Genomic DNA, 18,918 nt, shown 5'->3' on the forward strand with positions numbered 1-18,918 from the left:
GTAAAGATGGAGATGCTTTAGGATGGTTAACATTAAATTTTTGTTTGATAATTTTAGGCACAGCGACTACAAAGTTGTATCTCCTGCCTTACGAGCTGTCGGGAACATTGTAACAGGAGATGATATCCAGACCCAGGTATAGATTTGCTGGTATTGTACTACTGATTATCTTTCTCTTAATTGTGGTAACTTACAGACAAGCATCTCCATTTGTTCCTTTTGGAGCTTTAAAGATTGATGACACTCGTTGCCTCAAAAAATAGGGTGATTTTCTTAGTTTTCCTCTTCAGTCCTAAACTGCTGCAGCCCTGTCTGGGGTTCTTGCATAGCTATGCAGTACCCTTCAAGCGTTTTTTTTTTTTTTTTTTTTTTGTTTTCTTTTTTTTTGTTTTCTTTAATGCAAGTCTGCCTGTTAAGCTGAGTTTTATGTTGAATGATGTGTCATATTAGAGCCATTGAAGGCCTATCACCTTTCATGCTGTTGGCAGTCTATGATGAAAGTGCCAAAAAGAATATCTGGTCAGATTTGGATGTCATGTAGCAGAGTATGGGCATGTGCTTGGAGGAGCATCAGGAAGAAGCAATGGCTCCCACTTGTTTGGAATTCAACTGGGAAGTAGGAACCTGATGCCTCATTTTCCTAACATTAGATTGTCATCTGCTGCTTGGTAGGCTTGATAATGAAACTGGAGACAATGATGAGTTAGCAGCAGCAAGACACTGTTTAGCTATCTTACCACTAGTGTACTAGATTTTGCGTAATTTTGTGACTTATGTTTGTTTTATAGCTGACTTGTGTGAGCTTGCTTGTATTTTCTCACTGTTTTTTGTTTCACAAATCAGTCATAAGAATGATTTAGATGTGCATTTTGTGGTTTCATAGTTTCATTAAAGATAGAGCTGCGCAAGCTCACTAAATCATGTGTATTGCAGGTCATTAAATACTACATAAATCTTAGATTTCAGTTCAACAAATTATTTTGACTTTTCTGCTGCACGTAATTTTTAAAGCGTATTGTGCCATTAGCATTCCTAAAATTTTAGAGAACTTGCTAAATAAGATAGTTTGTCTGCAAGGCTATCAGGCTATGCCATATGCTAAAGAGGGATGAGGCAGAATGCATATTTAAAAATATCCTTAGATCTGGGAGGGAGCAGGAAGGACCCAACTTTAAGTCAGTCTGAGCATGGAAGCAAGATACAAGCCAAGTGCCTGAAAAGTGTTCTGCACAGCTTTAGAATGCAAACCTGCCTTTGCTTAATATCTCATATTCAACTATTGACAGCTAATGTTTGAAGATGGCCAGAAATGTAGACAGGATGTTTGAAGGGAAAAAGAAATCTATCCCCAATGCACAACTGATTAAAAAAGCCCGTATCACATATATATATATATATGTGTGTGTGTGTGTGTGTGTATATTTTTGTAATTCTAACTTGGAGCAAAAAGTTCTTAGAGCTATGTGGAGAGCCAAGGAGGAGGAGAGAGCTAAGCAAGGAGATTCAGTCTACAAATTCCAAAACTATTGGTTTTTAAGCGCTTCATATTTTTGATTTACTTGTAGGAATTTGCAACTTAATTTAAATTTTGTTATTTATTATTCAGTCATTGAATCTTGCTATTCCATTTCAGAGAGGTCAAAAAGCCCTTCATTGTCAAACATTACAGAATCAAGCATTCTGTTTGGTTACATATTTTGGGCTGTGTTCTTTTGTATTTTCAGGGCACTTAAAATTTGATTTTGCAAATGCAGGTTTTCCCACAACATTTCTGCTGTTCTGTTCTGTCATTGGGTGCAACACTGGCAGCAATCTGCCCTCCATGCCAGCTGATGTAGGAAGCAGAAGTATTTAGAGCTTCTAGGTATACCAAAATATGGAAGACAATACAGGAAAATCTTCCCAACTTATTTTTGTGTGATTGTAGTGGACCTAGCATCCTGTTCTGTTCAGGTGACACTTAAAATACAGTGAAGGCATAAGCCCTGACCTACTTGCTCAATTATTTTGCTCACTAACTTTCCTGTATAAAAAAGGCATGTATTTCTTAGTTCTTGCACTGTGGATCTCTTATTGTTTTTTGTTATTTATTGTTCATTTTTATTTGCTTATTTTTTAATTTTTAGGGTTCATCTGTTGGGAGATGCTTTAATTATTGGCAACACTGTTCCTTATTCCAGGTGATTTACTATTCTGAATTTAGTCTAAGATTGTTTTTCCTATGTACACAGGTAATTCTGAATTGTTCAGCCCTGCAGAGTTTACTGCACTTGCTAAGCAGCCCAAAAGAATCTATCAAAAAGGAAGCGTGCTGGACAATATCTAATATAACAGCTGGGAACAGAGCCCAGATCCAGGTAACCTTTTCAACTATGATCAATAATCTTTGTCTTGCAGGCTAGAAGAAACACACATCCGGTGACACACTGTTTTTTGTTTATGAAAGGCATGCTTGTGTGTATACACAATCACAAAAATACATACTTTTAAGCAGAAATATATTATAGGCCCTGTGCATGTTGAGGATGTTTCAATGGCCCAGTCATCTGTCAAATGCAAGTTAGATCTATTTAAGGTTATAAATATCTGCAGATTATGAGGAGGAAGAGACAGTCATGCCAGAGAATGACAAAATGAGGCTGATAAATATTCAAGATTCCCATCAAGACAGTTGAATTAAAGATTCTTCATCTAGATTAAATTTAAATTTTTCTAAAGATATATTTTTTAATGCTCTTCTCCCTCACTGGATATAGGGACTACTTTCAGAGCTTGAAGAACCAGGATGAAAGTCTAATGGGAGGCATCTATTTTTTGATGAATATGAATCAATAGTAGAAGTACTAGACATTAGAAATATTCTTCTCACTCATTAGTAACCAGGCAGAAACAATACATGCTCACACAGAAAGTAAGCTAAGTCCCTAATACATTGGCAAAGATGGCCAAGGAGTACTTCTTTCTTCTGTATCCTTTTCCTTTGAAGCCAGTCTGATATCTGCTAGTCCTCACCTGTTGGCTGTGGATTATTTGCTCTGTATGGTGAGAATTCACATGAAATGGTTAACTGTCTTCCACTAAGAGATAAGTGATAGGATTACATCTCTTCTTGCAGATAGCTTGTAGGAGATTGTATAAAAAAAAAAAGGAAAAAGAAAAAACACTTTTTCTGAGGAAAATGTTTATTACATGCTTTGCAGGTGGTATTTACAGTCTTTCAGTTATACTTTCTCCCTTATGAAGAACGTTTAGCTGCTGAAAGGACAGCATAATGTCTTAATACTTCTAGTGAGATCTCTGTCCACATCTCAAAGACTGGGAAATTAAATGAAATCTTTTGAGGAAGATAACTCAGTCTTTGATAAGCTTCCTGGAGTTAAACATGAATGTTCAACTGGTTTCAGAGATGAACATGTTAGAAAGTGAATAGACAAGAAGACAAAAACTTATAAAGGTGGAAAACTGTGTAGGTCTTTCTCATCTGATGTAAGGATGTGATTATGATGAAAGTGGAACTGAGGCCAAAGAAACCTTCGTTAGTACTCCTAACGAAGTTAGGAGTTATATTTGCTCCATCTTTCGCTAAAGATCTTAGTGAAGATCATACCGGCAGAAGTCATGTTTTTGTCAGACACAGAAGGATGTGATCACTTATCCTAACCTGAGTACAGGTCTGAGAATTTTGGTTCTGATTTTATTGTGATTTGTTAGATCTCTCGAATAGCTGAATGTACAAGAAAAAGTCCTATATAAAATCAGCCAGTGTTATCCCTGTTTTAACCTGTACCAGCAAGTGTGATTGCTGTACAATCAGCAGTGTAAGACAGTATGTAGAGTAGCCATGACCACTTGTAGTAAGGTAAAAATATTTGTCTTTACTTGTCTTGCAGTGAAAATCTTTTGGCTTCCTTATCCTTACAGTTACTACCTTAGAAACTGCTGCTCCCCCGAGCTTCTATTTAGAAGCCATTTGCTGCTTTTCTTGGGAAGCATAAGAGAGTAGTTTCTGGGGAACAGTCTGCTCCAATCCGTGTTTTAATTTTATGTTTCTCCAAGTCTGAGAGAGACTTTAGGAGATGCAATCATGTAGGAATGTTGCAGCCTCAGAAAAAGAAATGCTTGAGAAAATCAGGAGGATATTCCTAGAAATCATTCCATTAGGTGATAAATATCTGAAGAAGCAATAGAAAGTGAAATTCGTGATTAGTACAGCTTTTCAAAATGTCAGTTTCTCTGTTTTCATATTCTTGAATTACTGAAGATATAATTGTGAGGGATCCTAGAGATAATTTAGATTCTAATACACCTAGAAACTATTTCAACAGAATATTCCCTTTTGTGACTTGAACATAAGTATTCATTGTACCATGTCATCCTATTCATTGTACCATGCCATCATATTCAAGTGAAGGAATAAGTGCCTATCCTTGCTTACACAATATTTTTAGCCTTTAAAATTGAGGCTTTAAGTGGATCATCTAACTACAGCCTTGATAAGCCTATGTTTTCTAAATTATTGTCCCATTTTTATTTGAAAACGAGGGAATAAAGTAGCCTCTCCTTTGACAAATGTTAGCAAAACTTGTCTAATCTTGCTAAATAAAATTGTTAGGTATAAGTGGGCATATGATTTTTTAGCAGTTTTTAAAGGTTTCAGAGTGTCTTACCACCAGTTTTAGATCAACCTTTTTTTTGTACTGAGAACAGATTTGAACTGCTTTATGACTTGGAAAGGAGGAGGTACAAGGCAGAGAGATGAGCATGAATGCTGTGAGCCATTGATATCACACCTTAACTGTAGCAGGTGATCCTTTAGAGTTGTGGTGGCTGTCTGGGCAGAAGATTTCTTTTTCTGGGTTTGTGCATCAGGAAAAAAGATAGTGTCAACGAAATTGAAAAAATACATTTAGAATTAGAGTTGAGTGTAAACCAGCTGCCTTAGGATATGTCACAGACAAGGTTGGAAGCCTGTTGATGAATGTTTACATTCAAGTCTGGGAAAAAATGTGAGAAGAAGCTTTTTTTAAAGTGAAAACTGTAGAAGTTCCTCACCTGAGAACCACTGATACCTAATTCAGAGTAATGAGCTGTATTTGGACTCCTTGCTATGCGTGTGTAGTTATAGTGAAACATTAACTATCCTAAGTGTATACCCAGTTCAATTTAAACTGACAGCTATAAACCTGAGGGGATTTTTTGCTGCCCCCCCCCCCCACCCCCCTTTAAACACCTCTGATCCTGAGCAGGAGATAGATATCTTGGTAATTATGACATTTTGCAAATCATGTCCATCATGAAGCTTAGATTTTTGAACTACAGAGGGAGACCTGTTAGGGGAAAGTTGAGAAGTAAAGGACATTCAAGAGATTGGAAATCTTGAGGACACTGCTTCTTGGAAGTAGAAATCGACAATTACAGATGTAATTGCAATGATTATATGCTGAAGGGAAAGTTGCATCACAGATGTAAAATTCCAGAGAGGCTCTAAGTCTTTAGTCTCTAGTCACAGCCTGGAGATTTTTGTTATGTGAAGTACAAGGTGTGATGAATCCTCCTTTCAGCTCCAGAGCTGCTAGGTCTACTTTTCACATAAAATTGCTTCTCTGAGGTGTTCCTTCAGCTAGCTCCTAATTAATGTCAAAATCATTGCAAATATTTGAGCTGAAAACAGTTTAAAATTTTCTGAAGTTGGAAAATGCTTCTTGAAGATGATCATAAGCCAAAATGGAGAATAAAAGCTTGGTCTGTTTTCTGTAGCTGTGAGAGAGAATTCACATCTCTGAAGAATATCTGGCTTATTTGAGTTCATAGATGAACCCATCTCATTCATGGGTATTTTTTTTTCCTTTTCTCAATGAATTTCAAATAAATCCTTACATATTGTAATGAATTAAAATATTGTCTTGAGACTTGGTCTTTCTTACAGAAAGAATTCTAAAATACTAGATTCAGCTCTAAATTAAATCATTTTCCCCCGCTTTCTTCCCCAGTCCCTCCAAATTACTTGGTAGTAATTCTACCCTTCTAGAGGGTACAGACTGTAGCCAGATCCATTCCAGTAACAGTGTTAATCAGATTTTGAACATACACAATCCTTAGCCAGGAATCAGACTAGAATATTTTCAGCCCATGATATTTTTTTCCTGAAAGTTGAATAACTTCATTGCATAGTAAACCACATTATTGCAAGTTACCAGCAGATTTAACTGGTGAGCCATTACTGCAGAATAGTCAGCATTTTAGAAACCTATGGAAACTTTTGGTAGTGCTCAAGCTGTAATCTAGCTATCACTTCTGCATGCCAAGTTAAAAATTAAGTATTTTGGTAAATCTAATAGGTATTTTACCTGAGCTATATTAACAGACAGAACTATATTTAGTGTTGTTTAAGATTGCATTGGGTTATACTCTCTCCGCCCACCCACTATAAAGTATAGAAATACAAAGTTAGAGGGAAGGACTTCTATATTCATTTCCACTTTTTGCCGACGGTGCTGTTTGGTAGCACACTTCAAAGGCTTTCACTGCCATTTCTAAAAGATAAGACAGCAGCATATCACCATTAAAATTGCATTCAAACACAATCAAATGAACTCTTTCAAGTATTAAAGCAATATAAATTGACATGCATGAAATGTGTGAAAATAAGTGCTGAAATTTCTTTGAGATAATATTGAAGTACAGGAGATTATTAGTTCCCCCCACCCCCGACCAAAGGTGGAAGTGAAAGCCTTTTAGTGTGTGATCTCAACAGAACTAGGCAACAGAAAAGTGTGGTGGAATACGGCAGTCTTTCCCCTCTTTATTTCTGTGCTTTTAAGGGTTGGGTTGGATGTGTATCTCCTGATGCAGTCATGATTGTCACTAAGTATAGTTTTTGTTTGTTAATTTCCTAGTTTGTATACAGCTTTGCTGTACTTCAGTGGATAGCTTCCCCAGTCAGGGAGAAGGGGAACTCCATCTTCCTGGGAATCAGAAGGAGAACTGCACAACTGAAGCTAAATCCTGACTGCCGACCCTTCTGAAGGGTATGAAAGGCTATCACATGCCTCAGATAATGTTCTGTGTCTGACTTTGCAAACTGTTGAAAAGTTAAAAAAGGCAGTACACCAGGTACTGTCTTCCCTATCTGACAGTGAAGAAATCACAGGAGTTTGCTGCTTTCGATAGGTTAAGAAACCTACTGCTTATTTTTTTGGTATACCTTACATTTTCACAAACACATCTGGAAACCTGAGTACAGCCAGACACAGTAGCAACATGATCTGTGCCCTGTTTTTCCTCCTTTAATTTCTTATCCTTGCTGAAATAGGACATGGGCAAGTGTAGAAAATGCTATGCTGCTTATCACTGAAACCTCTCGAATGAAATGCTTTTTTAGTAGCTTGAGGTAAAGATACAAACTATGAATTTTCAGAGCCTCTTTTCAACAGGCCATGGTAAGGTTAGGAAGCTGGAAAAGGAGTGTCAAGATGCATGCACTGAGCTGTAGTATACGTAAGCAAACTGCATATCAAATCATTGAAATATAAAATGCATTTGGTTCGTGCCATAGTTTATATCAGTGATCTAAAATCTTCATGTGCTGTTTGTGGCAACAGAACTTTAAAATAAAAATCTAAAATTTAAGCATGTGTTTACATGCAAAATCTGTTTTCAGGTTTCTGCATTTGGTGGATCCCATACATCGTACCATATTGAGGGCAGCAGAGCTTTAATTCCTTTATCTTATATGAAAACCTTTACCAAGAATCTGTATGAACTGAAATTTCAGACCTGAAGGAGAAAAATGTAGTAGTAGGGCTATGCTAATAGCTGTCAGCTAGGATGATGACTGTAATCTTGACTTGCTAAAGGCAATGAGAAAGCTTGTGAGAGCAGAAAGACACAATGAGGCTGTAAATCTTCAGTAGTTTTCACATATATATGATGAATAGTATGTAGACACATGATGCTGAGACTTAATTTTTACATGTACAGTCACTGTGAGTGACTTTGTGGAAACACTAGTCAAGGAAATTGAAGGAGAAGCAGCAAATTAACTTAGTAGGGGACAGCACATAATACTGATTTAAGATGTCATTGCAAGGCCACTCTCAATCCTCTCTGAAAGGTCATGGTGATCAGGAGATTCCTCCCTGCACCTAGGGAGGAATAACCCCATGCATCACTACAGGTTGGGGGCTGACCTGCTGGAAAGCAGCTCTGCAGAGAAGGGCTTGGAGGTCCTGGTGGACAGCAAGTTGACCATGAACCAGTAATGTGCCCTTGTGGCCACGAAGGCCAACGGTATCTTGGGCTGCATTCGGAAGAGTGTTGCCAGCAGGTCAAGGGAGGTGATCCTGCTCCTCTACTCAGCCCTGGTGAGGCCTCATCTTGAGTACTGTGTCCAGTTCTGGGCTCCCCAGTACGAGAGAGACATGGAACTACTGGAGAGAGTCCAGCATAGGGCTGTGAGGATGATCAGAGGACTGGAGCACCTGCCCTCTGAGGAACAGCTGCGAGAGCTGGGCCTCTTCAGCCTGGGGAAGAGAAGTCTGAGAGGTGATCTTGTCAGTGTATATAAATATTTTAAGGGAGGGTGTCAAGAGGATGGGGCCAGACCTTCTTCAGTTGTGCCCAGCAAGAGGATGAGAAGCAGTGGGCACAAACTAAAGCGCAGGAAGTTCCACCTGAATATAATGAAGAACTTCACTGTGAGAGTGACAGAGCACTGGAAGAGGTTGTCCAGAGAAGTTGTGGAGTCTCTGTTCTTGGAGCCAGTCAGAAAACAACTAGACAGTGTCCTGGGCAATGTTGACCCTGCTGGGTGACCCTGCTTAAACAGGGGAATTGGACTAGATGATCTCCAGAGGTCCCTTCCAACCTCAGCCATTATGTAATAATTACTGAAGAGCTGTTCCCTAATATTGACTATAATCTATTTACATTTAGCATCATTGCAGATGTAATAAACTTCAGAAAATTCACTTTTATTTAGCTCCATTTTCAAAATCAAATACTGTAAAATGAAGACGCTTAATAAAAAAGATACAATGTTTCCAAGATGTAGACAACCCTCTTGCAGAGTCAAAGCAAACGAATGTTTTCTATTAAAAAAAAATAAAAAAAGAGAGAGAAGTCCACAAAAAAGCTTTCATTTGTAAACAGTAATGTTGGCTAGGTAAAATAGCCTCCAAAAACTTGGAGTTATGTCCAAATCAAAAAAACAGGTAGCAGCATAAAATGTGGCAAACAGTATAAAAATATAGTAAGAAGAATTCAGGGTTTTTGGGAAACAACCTATGGAAAATACAGAAATCTTTTCTCAAACTCATTTTAAGACTTTGGAACCCTTCTAAAGCATCTGAGGCTCACCTTGTAAAAAGAGGGTTCCAACAAGAAATGCTAAATAGTATTCCTTGTCCCAGTGCTCACAGGGTAGGAGACTGGAAAACTTCCATTCCACTACTCTTCTTACAAAAGATGGGTAGGATGATTTATCTTAACTTGAAGTGTCAGACAGAAGAAATTTTAGAACAAATGAACAGAACAGTAACAAACTTGAATGGTGTTCATCCAGGATTTCTAAAGGCTCTTACATCCAGAATAGCAGAACTCTGATACGCCCCCATTTTTTATATCGGAGAATAGAAGGTAGCAGTTGTGATGGTAACATTTCCAGAGGGTTTCGGGGGATGCAGAAAGTCGTTACTGATGTGATAAAATCTGATAGGAAAAAAGTTAGTAGAGACAGATTAATAGACAAGTTACGAAAGTCTGCACAGCTTTTCTGGAGGAAAATCATACTTCACAGATGTTCTTGAGTACTTTGAAAGGCTACTGAGCATCTTAGCAAAGGAAATCCTGTACATACAGGCTATATGAATTTCCAGGAAGTTTTCATCAAAAAAAGGAAGTGTGTTGTAGTGAGAAGTGGAATAGAAAGAGAAGTCCTCTTGCAAATAAATGATGAAGATATCTGAAACATATAGTGGGAATAAAAGATCAGTTTCCCAATTGTGGGGAGAACCACACAGGAGTCCTTCACATATTAATAATATAGGGGAGGAAAAGGGCTGAATCTTTTGTTGGGGGAGAGCAGGACAAAGTTTGCTGATGATTTTAAGGTATTCAGCATTGAAAAATGAGGGACAGATTTGCTGAAGGACTATGTGAGATTCCAAGCATTATAGTTCAAGGTGGAATTCAATTCAGACAAATGTGAAAGGATGGAGTTCGGGGAGAAATTTCAGGGAAGAAATAACTTCATGTATTAACAGACATGCTGTGGATTAGCTGTTACGTAGTAAAGAGATTTAGGTATTACAAGTATTTTGAATATGTTGGCTTAGCGCCTCCTAGCAGCCTAAAAACAACTTTAAGTATTAGAAATCAACAGGAATGTGATGAAAGACAAAAAAGAAATCCTCATTCTAGTTCTAGTATAAATCTCCCATTGGGTATGTAATGGAAATTACTGATGGGTATGCAGACTCATTGTAAGAGGATATAGTAGGAGCTGGTGGTAAGGAGAACCACAAAATACAGGCTAGAATCAAGAGTGGCATTGGGAAGGTGAGCAAGACATGACTATTCTTTGTTTTTGAGCAAGATTTCAAATGAAGAGGTATCAAAGAAGTGAATAGATGCTGTATTTAGAACGGCAAACAGGTGTCTTTTCATATGAGTGCAGTAAAACCAGATACTCAAAGAGGAAAAAAAAAGTTGAGCTGAAGAGAGTTTACACTCTGATGGGAGTTACACGTGAAGAGAATTTATGTTCTTTCCTATGTGTCTGTTATTGGTCACTGTTGTAAGCAGTGTGTATGTTTTGTTCTTACAAGGAAACACAACAGTAATTTAGATTGAAAAGTGCTACAAATGGTGTGCTTTTTAGAAATATTTCTTTAAATTTTTGTTACCCAATTGGACTACTGTTACCAGACACCATTAAGAATTTGAGTCACCTTCTGAAGACATTGATAAGTAAAAACATTGCCATACATCAGCTGCTCGGAGAGAATGTGTAAACATCTTTTACTTTATGGCAAGTATCAGGCAATTGACCACTTTTTTCAGGAAGGAACAGGAAAAGAGGAACATGTAGATAGTTAATACAGAATAGGAACAGAGGAACATGTAGATTGTTGACAAAGAGTAGGTGAGATTTGCAGTAGTTTGTACATCAATCCCTAGTTAACAACTTGAATTTAATTTTTGTCATTTCTGTTTTACTTTTATAGCATATTTTTAAAGCTGTTGAACTGAAATCCCTGTACTGTTTCCATTTTGTGTGAAAACTGTGCTAATTTTGAATGTTTTTTGTATTTACTTTCGTCTTCTACACACTTCCACAAGACAAGACACACAATGTAGTAATACTGACAAGCTCATTTGAGTTGTCAAATACTCACTTTCTAAATCCTCAGAAGTTCTAAGCCTCTATTCCTACCACAGTTTTTTAGGATTTCATTCTGCCTGAGGTTTGCTCTTCCATTAAAAAACAAAACAAACAAACAAAAAAAAAAAACCCAGAAGTACAAACTCTAGCTTAATAGCTTACTGTTTTGGTGCTTAGAAGAAAGTTAACTATGAAGGAAGATGTGTCCTGTACCTATGTTAACCGTTGTTTACAATTAAAATATCAGAGAGTTAGGAATCATTATGCATTCTAGTTTGCTTTCAAGAATAACTACTGTGAGTAAGGCTGTATCACAGGATATTTAAAATAATAGGTGATGCTAACACTTTTTCTATACTAACACTTTATTTCTGCCCTAGTGAAGCTTAATTGGACTTTTGAAATCTAGCGAAGCATATTTAGGGTCATTGCAAACTATTTTGTGATCCAGATAATGTTTATTCTATAAACCTAAGCTCTGTGAATTTCAGCTGTTAACAGACTGCCAGTTGAAAAACTTGCTGTGCTACAGAGGGACAGTTAAGTAGAATGGTAGAATCATAGAATCAGTAAGGTTGGAAGGGACCTCTGGAGATCATCTAGTCCAACCTCCCTGCTCAAGCAGGGTCACCTAGAGCATGTTAGACAGGGTTGCATCCTGGCGGGCCATGAATATCTCCAGAGAAGGAGACTCCACAACTTCTCTGGGCAACCTGGTCCAATGCTCTGTCACTATCACAGTGAAGAAATTCCCCCTCACGTTTAGGTGGAACTTCCTGTGGTTCAATTTCTGCCCATTGCCTCTTGTTGTGTCACTTGGGACAACTGAAAAGAGTTTGTCCCTGTCCCCTTGACACCCTCCCCTCAGGTACTTATAGGCCTTGACAGGATCCCTCCTCAGTCTTCTCTTCTCCAGGCTAAAGAGGCCCAGGTCTCCTAGCTGTTCCTCATAGGGCAGATGCTCCAGCCCTCTGGTAATCCTCATGGCCATACACTGGACTCTCTCCAGTAGCTCCATGTCTCTGTACTGGGGAGCCCAGAACTGGACACAGTACTTGAGATGAGGCCTCAGCAGAGCTGAGTAGAGGAGCAGGATCACCTCCCTTGACCTGCTGGCAACAGTCTTCTGAATGCAGCCCAGGATACCGTTGGCCTTCGTGGCCACAAGGGCACATTACTGGCTCATGGTCAACTTGTCATCCACCAGCACTCCCAAGTCCTTCTCTGCAGAGCTGCTCTCCAAAAGGCTTTTCAGCCCCCAGCTTGTACTGGTGCCGAGGGTTATTTTTCCCTAGGTGCAGGACTCCGCACTTGCACTTGTTGAACCTCATGAGGTTTCTCTCCACCCAGCTCTCCAGCCTGTCCAGATCTCTCTGAATGGCAGCACAGCCCTCAGCTGTATCAGCCATTCCTCCCAGCTTGGTATCATCAGCAGACCTGCTGAGGAGGCACTCTGTCCCCTCATCCAGGTCATTGATGAAGAAGTTGAACAGGATGGGACCCAGTCCTGAGCCCAGGGGGACACCACTAGCCACAGGTCTCCAACTAGACTTCATGCCACTGATGACAACCCTCTGAGCTCTGCCTTTCAGTCAGTTCTCAGTCCACCTCCCTGGCCACTCACCTAACCCACACTTCCTGAGCTTGTCTAGGAGGATGTTATAGGAGACAGTGTTGAAAGCCTTGCTGAAGTCAAGGTGTACAACGTCCATGCTGACTACTCCTGATCGCCTTCTTTTCCTTGATATGCTTGGAGATGACATCCAGAATGAGCTGTTCCATCACCTTTCCAGGGATGGAGGTGAGGCTGAGAGGCCTCTAGTTGCCTGGGTCCTCCTCCTTGCCTTTTCTGAAGACTGGAGTGATACTGGCTTTCTTCTAGTCCTCAGGCACCTCTTCAGTTCTCCATGACTTTACAGAGATGATGGAGAGCGACCTGGCAACAACATCTGCCAGCTCCCTCAGTACTTGTTGGTGTATCCCATCAGGGCCCATGGATTTGTGGATGTCAGATTTGCCTGAAAGATCTCTAACCTGGTCCTGCTCGACCAAGGGAAAGTCATCTTTTCTGCAGACTTTCTCCTTTGTCTCCAGGCTCTGGTATTTCTGAGGGCTGCCCTTAGCAGTGAAGACTGAAGCAAAGAAGGCATTCAGTAATTCTGCCTTCTCTGTATCCATTGTCACCGGGGCCCCTGCCCCCTTCAGCAGCAGGCCCACATTTTCCCTAGTTCTCCTCTTGCTACTGATGTATTTGAAGAAGCCCTTCGTCTTGTCCTTAACGTCTCTTGCCAGATTCAGTTCCAACTGGGCCTTAGCCTTCCCTGCTGCATCTCTACGTACTCTGACTGCATTCCTATAATTCTCCCAGGTGGTCTGTCCCCTCTTCCACATTCTGTGTACTTTCTTTTTCTGTCTGAGTTTGGCCAGGAGCTCATTGCTCATCCGTGCAGGTCTCCTGCTGCCTTTGCTGGACTTCTTACTCATAGGGATACACCACTCTTAAGCTTGGAGGAAGTGATGTTTGAATATTAGCTAGCTCTCCTGGACCCCCCTTCCTTCTATGGCCTTAACCCATGGGATTCCTCTGAGTAGGTCCTTGAAGAGGCCAAAGTCCGCTCTCCTGAAGTGCAGGGTTGCGATCCTACTTACTGCCCTGCTTCCTTCATGCAGGATCCTCAACTCCACCATCTCATGGTCACTGCAACCAAGGCTGCCCCCAACCTTCACATCTCTAACCAGTTCTTCTCTGTTGGTTAGGACAAGGTCCAGCAGGACACTCTTCCTCGTAGGCTCCTCCACCGCTTGTGACAAGAAGTTACCATCAATGCATTGCAGGAGCCTCCTGGACTGCTTGTGCCTTGCTGTGTAATCCTTCCAGCAAATATCAGGGTGGTTGAAGTCTCCCATGAGAACCAGGGCCTGTGATTGTGAGGCTACTTCCAGCTGTCTATAGAAGGCCTCATCAACTTCCTGGTCAGGTGGCCTGTAGTAGACACCCACAACAGTGTCCCCCGTGTTGGCCTGCCCTTTGATCTCGACCCATAAGCTCTCGACTGCCTCCTCCCGCACCCCTAGGCAGAGCTCGTCCAGTTGCTCTCTCACATAAAGAGCAACTCCACCACCTCCCCTTCCTGGCCTGTCTTTCCTAAAAAGCACATAGCCATCCATGACACCGTTCCAGTCATGCGAGCTGTCCCACCATGTCTCTGTAATTGCAATGAGATCATGGCCCTGTGACTGCAGACAGATCTCCAGCTCCTCCTGTTGTTCTCCATGCTGCGTGCATTGGTGTACAGGCGTTTCAGAGAGGCAGTCATGCCTGCAGGTTTCCCGGGAAGGGTGCAGGGAGGCCCCCATAGCCATGTCCCAAATGCACATCCCCAGCTGCATGCACCTGTTGGAGGCCCCCCAACCCAAGTTGTGTTTTATTGATTACCTTCTCTCTGTGACTCTCCCCTTCCCCATTCCTACCTAGTTTAAAGCCGTCTTTAGCAGGCTGGCCAACCTGTTGGCAAAGGCACGTGCCCCACTTAGTGAGGTGAATCCCATCTCTCCCCACCAGTTGCTGATCTTCAAACAATGTCCCATGGTCAGAGAAACCAAAACCTTGTAACTGGGACTCATGCTACAGTGAGATGGCGACAACACTTACATGCGTGTCTAGCAGTGAGAAACATTATAGTGATTGATAATCTGCTTCTCTCTTGAGCCTCGAGTGAAGTGCTTATGAGAGGCTGTAGCTCATCTTGGTGTTTTAACCTGTTCTGTTTGGGTAAAGATAGCTGACTTCATTGCAGAGCAGAAAGTGAGCAAGGTGCCTATTAACCTTTTATATAGTAGCTCAGAAATTAGAGTACTCATCTAAGAGATGGGGGACCTGGATTCATTTCCCTCTGAAAGGGTTCAAATGCATATTTCTGCACTGTCAGAAGAGTGCTTTTGCCCACTAGATTGTGCTTTGAAGCGAAGGATTCAAAATTGATTGAATCAGAAGAAAAATAAGAGCTTTTGTGATTCTCCCCTTCACTGCCCTCTTGTTGCTAGTTGCCTTTGTTCTGGGACTCTGCCAGTATTTAAAGGCTTAAATTTAAATGTTTAAGTAACTTTTTTTTTTCTTTTGACATTAAGAAAAGGCTCAAAGTGTGTAACTGCCTATCAGCTAAGATGTGCTCACTTAGTTGTGTGCTGTCATGTCACATAGCTTGACATTGGTAACTATGAAAATAGACATTTTTTAAATAAGGCACTTTCTAAGGAAAGAAGTCTCCTGTAAAATTTTCTTTTGTCAGGAGGGATTTAAGAAGCAATAAGGAGATCTTTGGTTTACTTTTTTTTTTTGGTAGAATAGTAAAATGCTAATGTCCTGACATATCCTGTCATCTTCACATTCTTTGAATCTCTAGCTCTCTCTGTAGATAATATTTCAGAATGTGTGCTGTATTTTTATATTTATAAAAATGAAGTTTTTTTCTGGTAAAATATAAATCAGGAGAAAAAAAATGCATTCTTTGTCCTGAAAAAATATGTATTTTTAAACTAAGTGGCTCCTATTTACAACCTACCATTTAAAGCATTCACATTCAAAAATTTTTTGCTAAATGTTCTTTACAAAGTGTGAATCTAATGTAACATAGGGTGATGGAGGTGTAATTGAAAGGACAAAGCTGCAAATCAGGATTTCTGTAACTGTCAATGATGCATCTTTTATAACCTGAAAAAAAAATAAATTAAAATTTCAAAATATCCAGCAAAGACAAAGGGTGGTCTCTGATACTTGCCTTCAAAACAGGCTACCCTACACTATAGAAGTGTTGGCATGATGGTTAACATAACCATGAGATATGTTCCTGAAAGAGCTGTGAAACCATAATGTAGTTCTTTCTTTTTTTTTTTTATTCCACCATTACTGTTTGTTTAAACTACTGTCCTTTGGGGACATGGAGAATGATGGCAGGATTGTACAGGCTACAGTTTCCAGAGCCTTGAACACTGTAGAGAATGGAAAAAAAATTCATGTAGAATCTTCTCACTCTAAATGGACTTCTTTTCTCCTCAGTCTAACACAAATATAAAACATTTTAATGTTAGAAAACAGCAAATGTATAAAAATATTTTTCTTAACCAATTCTAATTCCTTTTGGGTTGTGTTTTATGATAGTTGACAAGATGGAACAGTGTTTTTACTTCAGGGCCTCAGATGATTGCCATATCAGAAGTGCAGATCCTGTGGTAAAAGAGACAATGTTCCATGGGACTACTGACCTGAGTAGAGTAGATTGACTGTAGCTTTATGCTGTATTAAATCTGATTGATTGAAAGGGATTGTATCTCTTTGGCTTTCTTTGAATTTGTCTTTTCTAGTTCTGTAATGACATATATTTATAAAATGGTAGTTTAAAAATGAAATCCTAAGCTTTTGCTGCTTTGAATGAGGTTTATGCAGATGCTTCAGATCCTCATCATATACGCATAACTAAAATTGTTTCGTTAGTCTCTTACTGCAAAAGGTTCTTTTCCAGAGGAGGTTACTAGAAACTTTGAACTGCTGACTTAAATACTGATTTGATTGATACCAGATTGATAGGCTAAGCAGTTAACAGTGTTACTAAACTATCTTGCTTTGTCTTTTTCACCAGGAAAGAGTATATTCATCCTTGCTTGTTAGGAGGAGCTTTTTAGTTCTTACAATGTGTTCTTTCTTCGCTCTGTTGTCTTACCTAATGGAAGTAGAATGATGCAGAGCTTTATGGGGCTTTCTTCTCTGTTTAAGGGACGCTACTGACTTACTGGTTTAATGACCTAATAGTAGATTGATTTATGATCTGGAAGTCAAGGGAAGTATGGCGTTCTTTGTTATTAAGGTATAATTAAGTAACACATTAAGTATGGTAGTCACTTCAGCTTGATTTTGAGTTGCTTTTGGGATCAGCACAGACCTCAGTGATAATAAGGGTTTACAATGTAAAGCTGAAATTTGGTGGTTTTTTTTGACCCTTGAGAAGTAATGTTTCATTGTTTCATGTATTGCGATGAACATGGACATTAAGTAGCTCAGGACAAGGAAGTTATTTCTCATTTTTATTATAACCTGTGTCATTTCTTTTTGCAGACCGTCATAGACGCCCATATCTTCCCAGCTCTTATAAATATTTTGCAAACAGCTGAGTTTCGGACAAGGAAAGAAGCTGCATGGGCAATCACAAATGCAACATCTGGAGGCTCTGCTGAACAGATCAAGTATGAAATAGTGCAAATCTTTCTGTGCAATTGAGTGAATTAGTATTTGTGCAAGGTGTCATACTAATAACCTAGAAGCTGATAAAGAACAATAACCTGGAGGTTAGAATTGGTACAGTCTTGACAGGACCTATGCACAAATCTGTATGCTTCCAATATTTGTCTCTACAGAGATCCTGTCTTTGGACTGAGTTATGAATGAGCCATTCATTCCTGTATGGAGAAATCACCTAAAAATTTCAATTATGATGCTTTTTCTTTAATTGAACCCTTTCTTTTAAAGACCTACATGAAACTTTTTGACTCATTTCTTAGTGGTCATTGTAGAATATAACAAAGTTCATTTGCAACCTAGAGAGAAATATCTTGAAGACCTATTCCCAAGCCCCTGAGACAAGAGTATCATGTACTGTTTTTCCTATTTATTTTGTACCAGTATACATGCTCATATACAATTTCTTGTTATAGAACAAAATAATTATAACTCTCTCATATAGAGATAGATATGAAATATCTTTAAGATATATTATAGCAGAATTGACTAGATACAAACGGATGTTCGTAATTTTTCCCATCAGGTTTATATTTCATCTGATTGTTTTGGTTCTTAGTCCAACTGCTTAAATGGCTACACCAAATATGATATTACAGACTGGGTTCTTGTGGTGTTTTTCAGGTATTTAGTAGAACTGGGGTGCATCAAACCACTCTGTGACCTCCTTACAGTAATGGACTCAAAGATTGTGCAAGTAGCACTGAATGGCCTGGAAAATATCCTGAGGCTTGGAGAGCAGGAATCCAAACGCAGTGGCACTGGCATTAATCCTTACTGTGCTCTTATTGAAGAAGCATATGGTATGATCAAAACATCTGTGGAGTGTAGTAGTTAAAGCAATGATCATAAACCCATTAGCGGTTCAGAAACCAGATTCTATTAATTTTCTCATCACTAATGAACTGTTTTTAGACAAAAGTCCACTTACCAACGTGCTCCATCTTTTACATGATCCTTCTGTGCATGTCTATTGGACACAGTATATATAGATCTTTTCTCTCTGTCTTTTTGCCCTGATGGTGATTTGAAGTGTCATTCAACCTCAGTATCTTCCCTCTACAGCAGATAAAATTCAGGTGCTCTGCTCTGTCACTCAGGTTTCAAGCCTTTCCCTTCCCTCTCTGCGGACCAGTAGAATTTTGACAGCATACAGCAACTTCCTGGTTTGCTCATTTTATTTAGTCTTTGCTGTGCTGAGGTTGTAGGATGTGCTGGCGTCAATCCATCCTAATTCTGAAATATT

The 18,918-nt window shown here is 39.5% G+C and overlaps 1 protein-coding gene across 1 annotated transcript in view; it reads left to right on the forward strand.

Annotated features, from left to right (window-relative positions):
* The window catches only part of KPNA1 (karyopherin subunit alpha 1), a 61,454-nt gene that overhangs the window by 34,962 nt on the left and 7,574 nt on the right, over positions 1-18,918 (forward strand). The window contains exons 10-13 of the mRNA XM_062594675.1: positions 58-136; positions 2,232-2,357; positions 17,493-17,620; positions 18,297-18,475. Coding sequence (XP_062450659.1) covers positions 58-136; positions 2,232-2,357; positions 17,493-17,620; positions 18,297-18,475 — 512 coding nt within the window. The remainder of the gene's footprint in view (positions 1-57; positions 137-2,231; positions 2,358-17,492; positions 17,621-18,296; positions 18,476-18,918) is intronic.

This window comes from Rhea pennata, chromosome 1, assembly GCF_028389875.1.
Source record: "Rhea pennata isolate bPtePen1 chromosome 1, bPtePen1.pri, whole genome shotgun sequence".
Classification (NCBI taxonomy): domain Eukaryota; kingdom Metazoa; phylum Chordata; class Aves; order Rheiformes; family Rheidae; genus Rhea; species Rhea pennata.